Source organism: Lemur catta, chromosome 9 (assembly GCF_020740605.2).
Source record: "Lemur catta isolate mLemCat1 chromosome 9, mLemCat1.pri, whole genome shotgun sequence".
Lineage (NCBI taxonomy): Eukaryota > Metazoa > Chordata > Mammalia > Primates > Lemuridae > Lemur > Lemur catta.
The window spans coordinates 16,351,210-16,367,460 of record NC_059136.1 but is presented as its reverse complement, the minus strand read 5'-3'; the positions used below and the strand labels follow the sequence as shown (position 1 = coordinate 16,367,460).

The 16,251-nt window shown below is 52.4% G+C and overlaps 1 protein-coding gene across 5 annotated transcripts in view; it reads right to left on the bottom strand.

Annotated features, from left to right (window-relative positions):
* The window catches only part of LRRK1 (leucine rich repeat kinase 1), a 126,009-nt gene that overhangs the window by 38,701 nt on the left and 71,057 nt on the right, over positions 1–16,251 (bottom strand). For all 5 annotated transcript variants that reach the window (XM_045560649.1, XM_045560651.1, XM_045560650.1 and 2 more), the window contains 11 exons: positions 15,615–15,752; positions 13,583–13,695; positions 12,531–12,607; positions 7,796–7,925; positions 7,153–7,265; positions 6,522–6,736; positions 4,369–4,533; positions 3,612–3,784; positions 2,430–2,550; positions 2,038–2,197; positions 529–805 (listed from right to left, as the gene is read on the bottom strand). In XM_045560649.1, coding sequence (XP_045416605.1) covers positions 529–805; positions 2,038–2,197; positions 2,430–2,550; positions 3,612–3,784; positions 4,369–4,533; positions 6,522–6,736; positions 7,153–7,265; positions 7,796–7,925; positions 12,531–12,607; positions 13,583–13,695; positions 15,615–15,752 — 1,682 coding nt within the window. The remainder of the gene's footprint in view (positions 1–528; positions 806–2,037; positions 2,198–2,429; positions 2,551–3,611; positions 3,785–4,368; positions 4,534–6,521; positions 6,737–7,152; positions 7,266–7,795; positions 7,926–12,530; positions 12,608–13,582; positions 13,696–15,614; positions 15,753–16,251) is intronic.

Genomic DNA, 16,251 nt, shown 5'->3' with positions numbered 1-16,251 from the left:
AGGCTTGTTTTTTTGTTTGTGGTTTGGGACCGGGGAGACCTGAGCATGTTATAGACCCAGGAAAGGTCCACAGAAAGAGGCCATGATTAGCCACCATATAGGACGTGTCTACTAGACAAAAAACTGCCCCACATGGCCCCTTACACCCATCCATCCACCCTTGGAGCAGGCGATAATGTTGCTCCCGTGATTTAGTCATGTTAGACTGCACCTCCTTGTCACTCACTCTATGTTTATTCACCAAATAACCAAGCAATTACAGCATGAATTATTTTTAACAACATCCCTACATGTTTTCTACACCTTTTCAATAAATGGATTTCTTTCAACTCCCTGAAAAGAGAAGCCCGAGGCACAGGAGGGAGTGGCCAGTGGGGGCTGACCCAGGCCAGGCAGGCTGGTCACCACCAGGTGCTGGCCTGTCCCTAGGGGGTGATGGTGATCTTGTTCAGGCCACCAATGGCCCCAGACACCACCTCCCTCCTCCAGCCAGCAGCCTGCACAGCCCAGTCCAGTGCGTGTCCTCACCTGTCGTTGGCGACGGGCAGGGCGATCTCAAACTTGGCCAGGAACTGGAAGTACTGCTCTTCCGTCTGCTGCGTGAAGCCAGTCCCCACCAGCAGCATCCTGAGGTCCTCTGCACGGATCACCCCGTTCTTGGCCACTGACCGGGAGCCCTTGATGTTAAAGATCCTCTGCAGACATTCGGACAACCAAATGGGGTCGAGGAAGTAGAGGTTCCTGAGGCCGTGGCTGGTGTCGGGAAAGTGGAGCAGGGTCCCGGTTTCTATGAGGAAGCTGATGGCTGCCCCAGGCGCGGGGAGGAGGAAGCAGCGTTAGACAAAGGAATGAAGGGGGCCCCAGTGTGGCCCTGTACCCACGCGGGCAGGCCAGAAATTCTTCCTAGGAGGAAACCAGCACTCCCGACACGCTGCACCCTCAGATGGATGGCAGCCTGCTCCCGGGCTCTCTGGCGGCACCTCGTAACTCTCGCCAGCGTCCTGAGCTGACGGCCACCTGGGAGCTAGTCTACCCGCATTATTTGCAGATACTGTCCAAATTTGCCTACCTGCTAAAATTTATTTGCAACCCCAAAACAAATACTCGAGGTGTGCCCGCGGTCACTCGGAAACGTGTGCGGGTGGTGAGAATCTGGTCACCACCCAACGTGTGTGTTCCCAGCTGAGGTCGAACAAGGTGAGGCTCTGCCTTTCTGCTGCAGCTCCCACACCACAAACAAGGCCCTTTTCAAGGTCTACATAGTGCCGCATTTTTAACATTTTTGTGCTTTTTGTGGGTGATTTCACTGTTTAAAGTGGCCCCCACGTGCAGTCCTGACGCGCTGTCTAGTGTTCCTAAGCTTGGGAAGGCTTCGATGTGCTTTACGGAGAAAACACGAGTTAGATAAGTGCTGTTGTTCGTGAGTTCAACGTTAGCAAATCAACAATACGTATTAAATAAGGTGTCTTTAAGCAGAAACACACGTAAAACAAGGTCCTGCATCGATGGGTTAATGAAAATGTTGTGCCCAGAGGCTCGCGGGCAGGAACCTAGTCCTGTGTGTCCCCCAGAAGCAGTGGTCCAGCACCGGCTAACTCAGTGGTCGGGGCGACTGCAGGACATATCTACTGCGGATAACGACAGCTGAGTGCAGTTGTTTAACCTGGCTGGCAGGGACCTGTCCATTTTGCTCGTATGTTTGTCCTCAGCAGCCAACGTGACGCTGGTGCAGAGTAGCTGTTTGGGTTCTCTGTCTCCAAGGAAAGAAGGGCGGGGGGGAGGGATGAGGGGAAGAGATGGAGGGAAGGAGGAAGGCAGGCAGGAACACAGTTTTTGGATCTCTCATTCAGAATCTATTACTCTGTTGTGCTGAGGGCCAGGCTGGACTTACCAAGTGCAGACGGTTCTGTTTCTGACAGGTACCCGCCCCTGCCCTGCTTGGGGGCTCTGTCCCTCTGCCCAGCCTCCCCAGGTCCCTCCTGCCTGTGTATACTGGGTGCCCACCTGGCCCCGCCACCCACACCCAGCCCTGCCCACCGGACTGCAGGTCCTCATAGTCCTTGATGTCATTGTCGGGCGTCTGCTCCACCAGCTGTTCCAGCTGCCTGTCCGTCAGGTACTGCACGTCGTCCTCCTGGCTGCGGTGCTGCTGCTCCGCCAGCACGGCCTCCTGCAGGCTCAGGTAGCTCCGGGGGATCTGGGGGACAGGCGGGCAAGGCGGGGCCCCTCAGGTCCCAAGGCACGCTGGTCCTGAGGCCTGAGAGGTGGAACGTTCCCTCTCCATCCCTGCCCTCCATCCTGACGCAGCCCTCCCTGGAACCGCCGAGCCTCATGACACGGACATGTCATGTGTAGTGAGAGGACGCTGCGGGTCCCCAACAACGGGAAGCAGGCTCCTCTGGTTTTAATAGGGTGAATGAGGTACCCACCAGTCTCCCTGCCAGTCGCTGGCAGCCAATGGTGCTGCCCACGTCCTTCATGTTGCACGTGACGTGGAAAATCAGCTGCCGCAGCCCCTCCTGACCTTCCAGGCTCTTACAGGAAATCTCGCTGTGTGTGCAAACAGAGCCCAGCTTCCCCATCGTGCTCCGCTCTCTGAGGAAGCACTGCAGGGTCTCTGTTTTCCCAAGTCTAGAGAACTCATGAAAGATGGCCAAGAAGTTGACTGGGGCCTTGCTTTGTGCAAAGCACTGTGCTGGGTGCCCCACGATATGTTGCTTTAGTCTGTCCTCCCAACAAGGCCATTTCACAGAGGAGGAAAGTGAGGCACAGAGGCACGTGACCCCCAAGGACATATAAGCCAGGAAGCAGCAGACTCACTAAGGCTGGACCCAGGTTCCGACCCAGAGCCAGTGCTCCTGTTATCACAGACCCCATGGGCCTTCTCAAGGGCCCACCAGGCATTCCCGAAAGCCCCATCCTGCACTCTGAGCCAGGCTGATGTGTCCCCAGGCTGACCCATGCACTACTGTCCGTGGCACTCCACCCGAGTGAGGGAGTCTGAGAGCTACCAGTACATCAGCAGCAATACGCAGTGCATTTTATTCCTACCAGGGAACACTTAATTTGCTGAGCCTCAGTCTCATCATCTGCAAAGTGGGCACAACAATCCCCATAGCCTGCAGGGCTGACGTTGAGAGCCCAATGACAGGAGGGGAGCCCAGGGTGGCTGGTCCCACCGGCACTGGCCCATCCTGACCCCCACTCCTCCCAGATGTGATGGGTGCTATCAGGACACTGAGATCCCACCTGAGGACTGGGAGCTCTCTTCCCCCGGGTCTGTCCTTCATCAGTGATCAACAAATGGATGCCTGAGTTCCCTCTCCTAGCCCCATGGGAGCCGTGCACTCAGCACTGGCCGTGGGGGACAGGAGAGGAGGTCAGAAAGGAATCACAGAGTGGGCATCTCCAGGCCCCGCCTGGCTAATCATCATCACCTCCTCCAGGGTGGGGTCTGCTCAGCTGGCCGAGCTGCCACCCTTGGCCGGGAAGGCACCCAGCCCCAGCCCCAGGAGCCCTCAGTGGGTAGATCCAGGCATTCTGGGACGACGGACACATCGGCGACCTACGTGCACATGAGGCGGGAGCAGCAAGGGGCTGGGGACACTCACTGTAAGTGCTTGAACGTGATGTCTGGGAAGCCAGTGGCCCTGGAGCCTGATGGGGAGCGGCAGAGCGCCAGCACGTAGGCGCGCAGCGTCGCGATCCTCTCCACTCGGAATTTGGCTTCGATTAGGTCCAGGTGTGTCCCGACCACCAGCACCACGGCGTTTGGGGCCTTGGCCTGCAACAGGGAACCCCGAGGCTGGGCACCCTTTCTGTTCATTGAACAAGGGACAGGAAAGAGCCCCCTAGCTGCGCAGGTGTGCCGACCCAGGGCGCCCTCGGCCTGTCACTCCAGGCAGCACCTACACTCCTGGCTTTCTGCGAACCCCCAGGGCCCGCTGCACTGAGAGGTGTCTGAGGCCCCCCATGACCTCCTGCACAGGCGGAGCTGAGTTCGATGTGTGGGGAGGGATTTCTGACCCTTCAGAAATGACATCAGCTAGTTGAGGTGGGGGGCTTGGGGAGAACACCTTTATACCTGGGAGGGAAGCAGGGATCCAAGGGTGGCGGTTCTTAAATTTAAGGTAAACCAGGAAATTATAAGAGCATCACCAACCTTCAGCACTTAAAATTGCTCCCCTGTGAAAGGCAAGCAGGACCATGATTCTGGGGTCCTCCATGAAAGCCCCTCAAAATGCAAAGCACTGCTCCCCAACATAATTCCTTTTCTTCCCTCAGCACAGGGGATGCTTCAGTGATGTGGCCCGAGCCCGTGATGCTCTGAGGACTGAGAGCTGCAGAGCCAGCGTCCGGCGTCCTCACCTCGATGTTGAGCAGCCAGAACTGGAGGTTGGCCACGGCCTCCTCCCCCAGCGCCAGGTTCCAGACCACCACGTACAGGGCCTTGTCCGTGAAGAAGCACTGGTTCACGGTGGCCATGCTGGCCGGGCCCCCGATGTCCCACACGTTGAACTCCACTGAGTCAACCTACTTGAGCAACAAAGCAGAGACAGGGAGGCATTTTAGCGGCCAAGGTTTTAGTAAACCTAACGGAGACAACCGTTAACTTTCAACGCTGTACTTGGAGGCCTGAACCAATGGTGGGAAAGTTACGGCCACCCTGTTGTTTCTCTCAGGAGTCAGTCATGCAGGCAGCGGAAAGGGGCCCTGTGGTACGGCGGTGGCCTTCTGGGGACTTCTATCTGCTGCTAACAGAGCGGCGGCCAGGCCCTGGACGGACACTGGAGGGCGTGGGCCTGGCTCCGCCTGGGCTGCCGGGGGTTCAGGACTGTCCTGCTGGAGCAGCAAGCCCTGCTGAGGCGCCACCCCCCCTCCCTCCCTCCCTCCGTGGGAGGGCAAGACGGAGGCGAGGGGCCTCGGAACTTGTGCAGGTCGGAGGGCAGTGCCCACCAAGGACGACGGGAAACTCCCCTGATGTGGGAATCAAAGATGAGCTGTCGGGCTGCCGGGAACGGCTGTGTAAACGGTGGTTTCTCTATCGGTGCGTGAGGTCAGAGTCTGGCCCGGGCGGCTAAGGCTGCACTTTTCCCTAGCAAGGAGTCATTTCCGCGATGCAGCGTTTTGGCCTCCGAGACAGAGCATGCTGACCCGGTTTTGTATAAAGAGGCAAACGGACAGCTGTTCCCAGCTGGCGAACAGCCAGCCGCGGAGAGAGCTGCGGGCTCAGCATTCACAAGATCAGGTGGTCGTCCTTCCACTGAAGGACGGAGGGGGGAGGGGGGGGACGGGCTTTAATCACGGTAGGAAGGAAGTAGGAGCCGAGGCACAGGAAAAATACAAGTACTAATTCACCCCTCAGGCCTCGGCTACAGGAAGAAAATGAGAGTAATTGTTACAAAGGCAAAGCAGGAGAGAATGCAGAAGGTTCTGGTTACTTTAGAGAACCTTTAGACCCCAGTTCGCTCGATTTGCTCCTGGGGTGTTGTGGGATGGGTGGACCTGGTGTTAATTACTGTATTTGACTGTTCAGCCCCGACAGACAGGACTCAGAGGACCAGCCTCTGAGCCTGTGTTAGAATATACGTTTGGCTTAAATGCCTAATTTCTCAAATTGGATTTGGAAAATGTTTTTTTCTGAAAGATACTGCAGCAAAATCCCTCTCTAGCTGGCACTATGCTTGGGGGCTTTGGAGAGAATCATGCAACATCCGGACCTCAAGGCCCCTCAGTTTTCCATGGTGAAACAGCCTCCATGTACCTGGATCCCCGAGGAACCCAAGGGTGACAGAAAAGTAAACTGAGCAGACAAGGCTGGCACTATCTGTGCATGTCTGTTACTCATGCTCAGCGAGCTACCTGCCTGTGCTCTACTCCAGGGATGGAGATGCCCCCAGCAGTCCAAGGGGCTCTTTTCTCTGTTTCAAGAGCAAGACAATGTTCATTTTCACTTGCCCGGCACTGGAAAACAGGATGGCTCATAGGTCCGGTGAAGGATTCAAGTGGGGCTTAAAAAACAAGACTTCTCAGAACTTAGGGTGAAAGCAGGTATTAGGGAGGACAAAGCATTAATTCCCAGGGTGCTTTCTTGGCCTCCTTGTTAGGGGGAAGATGCTGTGCATTTTGCTGCCTGCAGCCACAGTTAGCTCTTAGCCCTGCCAAGGGCCTACCCCGGACCATTTGAGTCTGAATCTTTGGGTCAGAGAGTGGTGAGGCCTGGGCATCGCTATCTTTAAAAGCTCCTCCAGGGACGCTAATGGACAGCCAGGGCTAGGAACCGCTGGTCCAGAGTCTCAACTTAACTGTAACAGGAAAACTACAAGATGATGGTAAGAAATGATTCACTGCTCTTGGCAGGAGCTGGTTTAGAGCAGTACACAGTGGCTCCTGCAAACATCCAGGGCTTTGAACTCCAGGCTGAGAAAATCCTGGGCTCTCTCGGGAGAAGGGAGAAGGGAGAAGGGGCCCAAGGAACGCCCCTCCCACCACAGGGACCCGGCACGCTGACCATCCTTGACCTTGGCTCTCGAGCCAGCCGGCCTCTGGAGCTCCCACTTGGTGGTCCTGATGCTGGCCTCTCCGTGCACCCCCTGGGGGGCCCTCCCCGTCTGTAAGATCTCCAGGAGGGTGGACTTGCCCTGGCGCGGGGGGCCCACGATGATCATCTTCATCTGCTTGCACTTCTCTGCCTTCCGCAGCTGAGCACGCAGGTAGGACAGCATTGCTTTGGGGCCTGTGCAGAGTCAGAAGGGGGAAGAGTAGATGCTGCCACCAACACAGCAATGGGAACACGCAAGATCCCATCGTGAAGGAACATTTTCTGTGTTCTAATGGGGACAGTGGAGGAAGACTACTGGGCCTGGTGGAGGGAGGGTGTGATACTAATCACCCCCAAAGTGCAGTCTAGAAGTCAAGAACCTAAGGACAAAGTCCTTGCTGCCTAGGAGGTCAGAGCCTTACCACATGGTTATTCGCAATATATAGTGACCCTCGGTAACTATTGCTTAAGGAACGATTTTATAGCATATTGTCAAACCCAGAAGCTAGGGCTGGGCTCCAGGGGTCACCGGCTGTTTCCACCACCAGAACTTAAGAAGTGAACTTGAGTCATCTTTCCAAGGAGGTGACACATGGCTGTGGAAGCCCTACCTTCTTTTCTGATCTCTGTGGGCACGTTGCTGATGGTCTGGTCTTCAACGTCCAGCTGCCAGAGGTTGCCCAGCTGCCCCAGCTCGGGAGGGAGCTCTCGGAGGCCAGGGTTGCTGAGGACGCACATGCCCGCCATGAGAAAACACACACATACACACACATGCAAGCACACACATGCAGCTCCCGTCAGCCTCTGTAGCCTACAGGGGCCACCGACAGCCTGCACCCCAAGCCCCACACCTTGGGCCCTGATTTATAATGTCTCATTTGAAGCATGAATTCCAAAGCCTTTCTCCCTAGAGAGTCAGTGCTAGAAATGGCAGCTCTGTCATCTGCAAATCCCCACGGCTTAGAACTGGGTCCCATCCCCCAACTTTCCTGTCTCTTCTACTAATGAAAGGATGAATGACTGAATAGTTCTCATTATAACCTGGAGAAGTAGCAGAAGTATCATTGCATGCTACCCTTGTCTTCCTCTCCCCTACCTTCTTGACCAGGCCCAGTTCTACAAATCCCACTACTGCTTCCTGGTAAACAGATGGCTCCTTTCTGCCCGGCCTCTGTGTCTCCAGTGGTTTATGGGAGGGCATTCTGCCTCCCTGGGCCAGCAGGGCCGGTGCAGCCACTCTCATTGTGTACTCACTTTCCCAGGTAGAGCTCTGATAGGTTCTTTAGCAGACAAACCGAGGGAGGGACCGCATCCAGGTGGTTGTCATTCAGACAAAGGACTTCCAAAGACTCGCTTAGGAAGGCTGGAAATTCCAGCACACATGCTGCAAAGAAATGGCAAAGCAGACTGTATTTGATAAATAACTCTGGACTGTCACGGCATGGAGGCCAGGTGGGTGAACAGACTGGCGCAACCTCCTCCAGAGGCCATTTGGCAAACCTACAAGAATAAAATGCTCATCCCACCGACCTAGCCATGCTAATTCTATGGACATCCTTGCACATGTGTGCAGCAAAGGATGCTCAGTGGCACATTGTCATAGCAAAGATAGAGAACAACCTACACATCCATCCACAGAGGGTTGGTCCAACGAGTAATGCAATAATATGCACCTATTACAAAGCATGGGGCAGGTCTACGTGTATGGGCATGAAGTGATTCTCAAGAGCTACTGGTCAGCTGAAAAAGCAGGGTGTGGAACCAGATAGCTAGAAGGTTTATTCATGTGCTAGAGAATGTCTGCAGACGTGCACACACACACATGCATATTCATGCAGATGGGTGTGTATTTATGTTATATGCATATATGTATGCATGTAGGTTAGATGTGTATGTTAGACAAAAACACAATTGTTACCAGAGACAATTGAAATTCCACAGTTGCCTTTGGGAAGGGGAATTACTAGAGGACTAAATATTCATGCTGAGCCCTTTGGTACTTTTCAAAAAATTTTAAAAAAATATGTGTATTACTTCTTCAATTAAAAAAGGCTAGTTAACTGAAATACAACACTGTGGGCTAAGGTTTTATGCTTCCAAAGATGGCATTCTCTAAATCACCAGCCAACTCTTTAGTATTTAAGTGACTTCATTAATTAGGCTAATTATGAGATTACCATGAAAATCACATCAAATCTGCCATCTTCATGGGCACCGGGGTGTTTGGGTTGTGAAAGGACGTGGGCAAGCTTGGAACGCACACCGATGGGAATCGGAGGTGTGGATTTCAGCAGGCTCTCTGAAGCCTTTATCCTTTCTGCTAAGGCAGGGAGGGCGGGCAGGACAGCATGCCCCGAGCTCGGAGAATTCAAGATAAAAAGGCTGCCTCAAAACCCTCTGCTCTGGTTCCCGGCCAGACACGGAAAATAGAGAAGCCGGGACTCCTTTGTGGGGCTGAAACCAAAGCTTGAGCGCCCTTGATCACAACCACCCCGCTTGGCTCCGGCTTTTCTCCACACATGTGGCTGCAGCATCAGTGGTAATGGGGTAACCTGGCCTCAGAGGACATTCTGGAGAGCCGATAACGGAATACCAAAAGCCACGCCTGGAAAATGTGCCCGGATAGCTGCAGCGTGAATGGGACTCACATCAGGGGCGCCGGTGGGAACAAAGGTGCAGCACAGCCTTCTAATGACGGCTTTGTGTTAGACCTTGTTCCGTAAGAAAATGTTCAGAAAGGTTTCTTTTTTTCTTCAATGAAAAGGGATGATCAACGTTAGCCTGCCCTAATTCACATTTTCAGGAAAGAACATCAAAAATGAGAAAGGCTCACTTTCTTCCCAGAGAACACACTCTGAACACCTGGCCTCTCTCTGCGCTTTCCAATTTTAAAGTTTCACCTTGGTGTTTATGAAGCCTCTTTAAGTAACGGGCGGGTGGCATAAGGAGCTACTATTGCAAACAGAGGTGACACCTGTACAGACCTGGCCCAGTGTCCGAAACTATGGAGACCAGGCTGGGGAGAGCACAGCTCGAGGTATTTATGAACTGTAATTATTTATTCATAAGTTATTTATGACTCTGCTGGTCTGAATTTTACCGTAAAAACGGCCATCCAAATTATTTTTGGATGAGGTCACTGCACAAATATGACTACTTGAATGTATGTAAATCTACTTGGGATTTTATTAATACTATCCATCTGCAAACAAGTTGTCTTTTATAGATAATTCCTTACCCAAGGGTCAACAACCTCGAGAAAATAACCCTACTCAGTAAAAGGGTTGCAAGGAACCCCGTTCTGTTCACTCACGTGTGGGCCTTGACATTCTAGATGAAATTTAAAAAATCAAGAGGCTTTTGTCATCTGCCAAAGCCACAATCGATCCACCACTGCCAGGGAACCTGCCAGTGGGCGTGGCCCCCTCACCTGGCTCCCCAGACAAACGCCTGCAGGCCACCAGCAAAGTCCTCTTCCAGGACATTGGCATGGCACTTGTTCCTATTGCGCATGTCAGTGTTACCTTTGACCTTCCTCTCTGGGGGTTTCACGAGGAAGTGGCTGGTGCTACTGAGTGCTGGGCCCACCTCCTTGTACACCTCTCCATGGTTCCAGAAAGGACTCTGCATTTCTAAATTGGAGACACATTTCTAATTGACCCAAACGTATGAGGCTCAACCCACCAGCAAGCGGGTCGCATGACGGAGATCTATACCAGAGTCTCTTTTCGTGCACATCATCTGTTTGGCACAAGGAAAAGAATATTTGTTTCTCCTTCCTTCCAAGTGAAGTCCCCATGTCTGGATTCAATTTCTAAAGTCCTAAGGCCCTTCATTTAAAAGAGGGTCAGTTATGAAATTCATAATTGCATTTCCCTATTCGTGAGGTTAAGGACCTTTTCATTTGTTTCCTGGCCGTCTGGACTTCCTTTTCTGCAAGCTGTTTATATCCTTTGCCCATTTTCTGCCTATTGTGTTGTCTGTTTTTTTTTTTTCTTAAAATCAATTTGTAAGCATTCTTTGTATGTTAGGGACATAAGCCAATTTGTGTTGCAACAATTTGTGTTGCAACAATTTGTGTTGCAAATATTTCTTCTCAGTCTGTTTGCATTATGGCTTTGTTCATGATGTCTTTTACTGAACAAAACTTTTCAATTTTTACAAAGCCAAAGAGTTTGGTCTTTTAAAAAAATAACTTCTAGATTTCCCAGCTAGCTTTTAAAGGTCTTCCCCACACTCAAATTATAAATATATTCTCTTAAATGTTATTGTTTTCTTTTTTTTACATACTTAAACTTGCTATCATGTGGAAATTTTTATAATTGATGTAAGGCAGGACATCTAATGTGTTTTCTCTCCCTTCCAGCTGGACAGACAGTTATACCAACACTATGTATTAAAACAAGAAAACATTCTTTTCCACTAACTAAGCTGCAATTCTGCCTTTGCCATATATTACATTCCTATATTTATTTAGGTCTGTTTTTGGACTCTCTTATCTGTTCCACTGACAACATACTACTTTTTCAGTCATATATAAATAGGCACACTCATACATGACAGATCTACATGCATAGCGTATGCGTGCATACCAGTTCATCAAAAAGTGTGACAGATGGCAGATGATTTAGTTCACCTCCTGCAAATGTGTTTTGGCCTCTGCAGCCCTTCTCACCCCTACTTCACGCCATCGGTACCTGCCAATGTCCATCTAGCAAGCTGAAGAAGAAAATTATATTACATTTAAAACGACCTAAATATTGATTCCTGTTTTATGGAACAGCATCCTGAGGGATATTTCTGTGAGTGTAGCTGGCTTTGGAGGTCTTAACTTTGGGGTTAAAAAGCAGGGCTGGTTGTTTAACACGAGGGGCAGGTCCAGGCCTTCCCCTGAACCTCACAGAAGATAAGGAACAAGAAGAGCTTGTTTCCCCAGAAATACTATGTGCTAAATTTGCCTTGTTGTGTGGATAGTACAAAGACTCTAGGAAAAGTTCTGTTTCCGATGAGTTTGGGGAAAGACACAAGCCTCTTGCAACCTCAGGCTAGCCTCAGCCTGCAGGGCCAGGGTGGCTGTGATCTATGTGGACTTTGCAAGATGCCATCATGTGGCAGTAAGAACATAATAGCATCGGGCTCCTGGCCCAGGGCTGAAGTCCCACAGTCTTGGGCTGAAACCTGGCTCTGCCAACAATTAGCCACATGATGTGGGAGAAATCAGTCAACCCCAGTGCTGTAGACTGAACTGCATCCCCTCAAATTCATATATGTTGAAGCCCAAATGCCCAATGTGATGGTGTTTGGAGATGGGATCTTTGGGAGGTAATTATGTTTAGAGGAAGGAGGTCCTGAGGGTGGGGCCCTGGTGATGGGATTAATGCCCTTACAAGAAGAGGAAGAGGAACCAGAGCCTCTCTCTCTGCCATCCAAGGACACAGCAAGAAGGCAGCTGAGAAGGCAGCCGTCTGCAAGCCAGAAGAGGGCCCTTGCTAGAACCCGCCCATGCTGGCACCCTGATCTTGAACTTCTAGCCTCCAGAACAGTGAGAAAATAAATGTCGGTTGTTTAAGCCATACAGACTATAATGTTTTGTTATGGCAGCACACACAGACTAAGATACCCTGGGAACCTCCGTTTCCCCAAGTGCAAAATGGGGAACCACAGTCCATACTTCATGTTGTGAGGATTAGAGACGGGACCATATATAATCTGTCTAAGGCAGTGCTCGGAAGGCAGGGGATCATCCACACGTGGCAGCTGCTATTATTACTGGCCTCCAAACGGGAGACTGGGGTTTTAGGATACTTGCACGTCATACATTTGACATGAGTAACAGGCAGGGTCCACTTGCAAGTTTCCAGTCGAATATGGACATCTCTGGCATTTCAACATGGCATTGAAGTGGAAAGCCCAATATAAGGGCAATTCCCCCTTGGAGGAAACAAGACCCATCTCGGAGCACCAACATCTCCCAAATCAAAGCACACACCTGCCTCAGCCCCTGAGCGCTGGCGACCTCTGGTGGTGAAAAAGGCAATACGCTTTGTTTTAAGTCCATCTTCATTTCTGTGGGGACGAAAGGAGAGTCAAAATTTGAGGACAGCATGAGGAAGACATTACTATTTTGGCTGTGACTACACAGCACTGAACCGTGGCGAAGGGCGGCGTGTGGGCCCCCTGCAGCTTCCATGCAACCAGTGGTGCTCAGGAATCTTTTGGGGAAAATGTTTGGAGATGGCCTATCTCTGGCATTTTCCATTTTTGAGTGTTCCCACTTCAGGCAGTGAGCACTTCAGCGCCGGTGTGGACGCACCCTCCAGTGGCTGCCACATTTCAGCTGCCCCCAGGGAAGCCCTCCTGGGGCGTGAGTTCCGCTGAGACACTGAGAAGCAGCCTCCACAAACCACCTGGGGTGGCTGGTCTCGTCCCCAGCTTCTCTGCTTTTATTGACAGGCTTTGGGGGTGGGTGCTTTTTATTCAAGTCTATATCCATTTTAGTTATTGATTGGCAAAGACTTTTGAACAGAATTGCCGTTTAGGCCGAAGTGAGAGGCAAGGTTCTCCAGGAGCCTTTAAAAATTAGCAATGGAAGGACACTTATGGGCTGAATTCTGTCCCTCCCTCAAATTCCTGTGTTGAAACCCTAACCCTTAGTACCTCAGAGTGTGACGGCATTTGGAGACGGAGTCTTTAAAGAAGTAACTAAGATAAAATGAGGTCATTAGGGTGGGCCCTAATCCAATCTGACCGGTGTTCTTACAAGAGGACATTAGGACACAGGTATGCACAGAGGGACAACCATGTGAGGACACAGGGAGGAGACGGCCGTCTACCAGCCCAGGAGAGAGGCCTCAGGAGACGCCAACCCTGCTGACCCCTCGACCTCAGACTTCCAGCCTCCAGGACTGTGCAGCAGGCATTTCTGCTGTTTGCGCCACCCCACCTGTGGCACGGTGGCCCCAGCCGACTCACACACCACACCCCAATGGCAGTTACACACCCGCTTTGGAAGCGGCCGAGGACTAAGAGGCCCCTGCTTACTTGCCAAGTTGATTTCTGGAGAGATCCAGGGTTTTGAGTTGCCTGCAGGTCCACTTCTCTTGAGGTGGAAGTGCCACCAGCTGGTTTCCCTGTAACCTCAAGAACATGAGGGCCTGGGGTGGGGAGAGGGAGGGAGGGGAGAGAGGCAGAGATGGCGTCAAATGGAAAAATGGAGGTGAGACCGAGGAGAAAAGTGAGCTCCCTGATAAAGTGTAGCCAAACTATCACCACCGATTCACCTTCGCAAACGTCCCCATGGTGCAGGGGCTCAACAGTCTCCTAAAACTCACGAAATTAGACCACACAGAGCAGATGGAACAATTTCTCTACAGAAGCTCTTCCCTCAAAATCAATGAGCGGCAATTATTCCGGAATGGAAGAAATGCAAGTGCTGCTCAGTGTTAGGGATTCTTAAGAGAAACGGTTATTGGTGGGGCCTCTCCTGGGGAAAGTGCCAGACTCTGTTGTCCCAGGGTCACCCCTGGGGAAGCTGCACGATGCTGCCACCTCCCGGTGACCTCCTGGGGCCAGGCAGGGTGGCAATGACCCGAGGGTCACCTGCCCCAGCCGTGCGCCCTCTGCTGGCCAGCGTGGGGGCCGAGCTGGGCACCCTGGGGACATTCATGGGCCTGGGGAGCCCCTCACCAGGGGCCCAGCCCTCAGCCCTGCTGCGTGCGACCCGGCAGGGAACACGGAGGGGCCGGGGCTCCACCCTTGGACTTGTGACATGTTTTATTTTAATGGGAACATGAGCGACACGCTGTGGCCCTTGCTGAGGGCAGCACCAAAGACACCAACTGACTATCCCACCGCCAGTCAGGGTGGCCTCAGGAGGGCCAAGGCTGATCCCTGCCCCACACTAGACTCTACTCCGAGGGCTCCTGTCTCCCCATCAGAGCCAGGGTGGTGTCAGCCGCCAGCCCACCCACTGCAATTCTACAGAGGCCCAGCCATGCGTCAGGCCCCAGGGCTGGCACTGGGGACGTGGAGGTGCCAGCAATCTCCCCCCATACCCTCCCAAGTCTGGAGGGGTGAACACGCCTTCCCACAGAGCCCGACGGTGACATTCTGCACAGGGTTCCATCCCTCCTGACTTGCTGCTTCCGGGCTTTGGTGGAAGCCAGAAAGCCAAGTCTGCTACTTGCTGGTGTGAAATAAGGGAAAACAGAGACCAACGTGGGGGAGAGCTCACGGCCAGTGCCCTGCAGGGAGCAGTGGTGGGTTGGCCCTCACCCAGCAGCCCTCCCGGGTGGCTCCTTTTCCCCTGCAGGACACGTGCCCTGTGTCCCTTTCTCTGCCCCGTGTTTGTCCAGGGGCCTGTAACTTGACAGCCCCTGGTCTCCAAGAAGACGCATGTTGAAGGGGCCTTTGCTCCTTTTGGGGATCCCTGGATACAGGAAGGAGAGCTTGTGAGGCCTGGGCAACAGCCCGCAGGACAGGGGGGCTAAAGCCTGTGCCCTGCGGCCTGGTCACTCTGCCTGTGCCATGTGGCCTGTGTGCCCACCACAGGGCCTCTGCCGGGGCTGCCCTGATGCCTTTAGCAGGCGCCTGCCAGGCCCCTGTTCTGGGGCTGGCCCCGGGCTCCACGCAGAGGATCCGATCCCCGGTCTGCCTGAGGCCCCGCCAACGACCCAAAGTGAGAACACACCCCTGCCGGGCTGGCCACGCGGGGCTCTGGGGAGAGCCCTTCCCTGAGTCCACAGCGCCGCGGCCTCGGTGGGCCCAGCAGGAGCGGGAAGGGGCAGCGCTGGAGACAGGGTGGAGAAGCCGCTGGGCTGCGCTTACAATTTTAACATGAAAGTCAGTCCTGGGGGTGCAAACCCTGACCGCTGCCCTAACATGGTGTTTCTGCTTTCCACACTCGCACTCCCATCCTTGCTCAGGATGCGCGTATTTTTGACAGCTGAACTTTTCCTTCACGTTTTTCCCCCCTTATTTATCTCATAAGCTCAGGAAAAGCAGATTTCGCCCCAATGGGGAGCAATTTTCTTGCAAAAGCCGTAAATGAGAAATAAAGTGCTATTAGACTTACATCAAGCTGAAAAAGTCCCACGGGGACTTCTTTTAGTGTGTTTTCTGAAAAATCCACATCCTTAAGGTGATTTTTCCAAAAGACAGCCATTTTGTCTGGCAGAGATTCCAAGGCATTTTTGGACGCTTTACAACATTTCTAGGAGTTTGATGAGAAAGAGAATGAACATTAATTAGCTCTTTAAATGCAGTGGTGCCCAGAACACTGTTGCCATATTTGATGTTAAAAATAAGACTATTACAATAAGGCTCTGTAACAAATACGATTCAGTGTTGGTTAAGAGGCTACAAGCTCCCGTTGTCACTGCTCTCCTACCCCTCTCCAAGGAAGGGACAGGAGTGGGGTTTCCTGGGGTAGACAAAGGTGGTTCATAGACCTTTTCCTTCATTCCAGAACATCCCACCCATTGTCCTTGGAAATAATGGAACCATTCAGGACCATGCTTGAGAGAGAAGCCGGTTTCCCACGCACATATGGTCAGACTAGAAATGTTAGTGCTATGATGGAGACTTTCCTGGTTTCAAACCAACAGCAATAAAACACACATATTCTTTACGCTGTTCCATCTGTGTTAACAAGCAAAGCTCCCAAGAAACAAAAACATCATTTAATCAGCAGTGTTGGGAATGCAGATCCG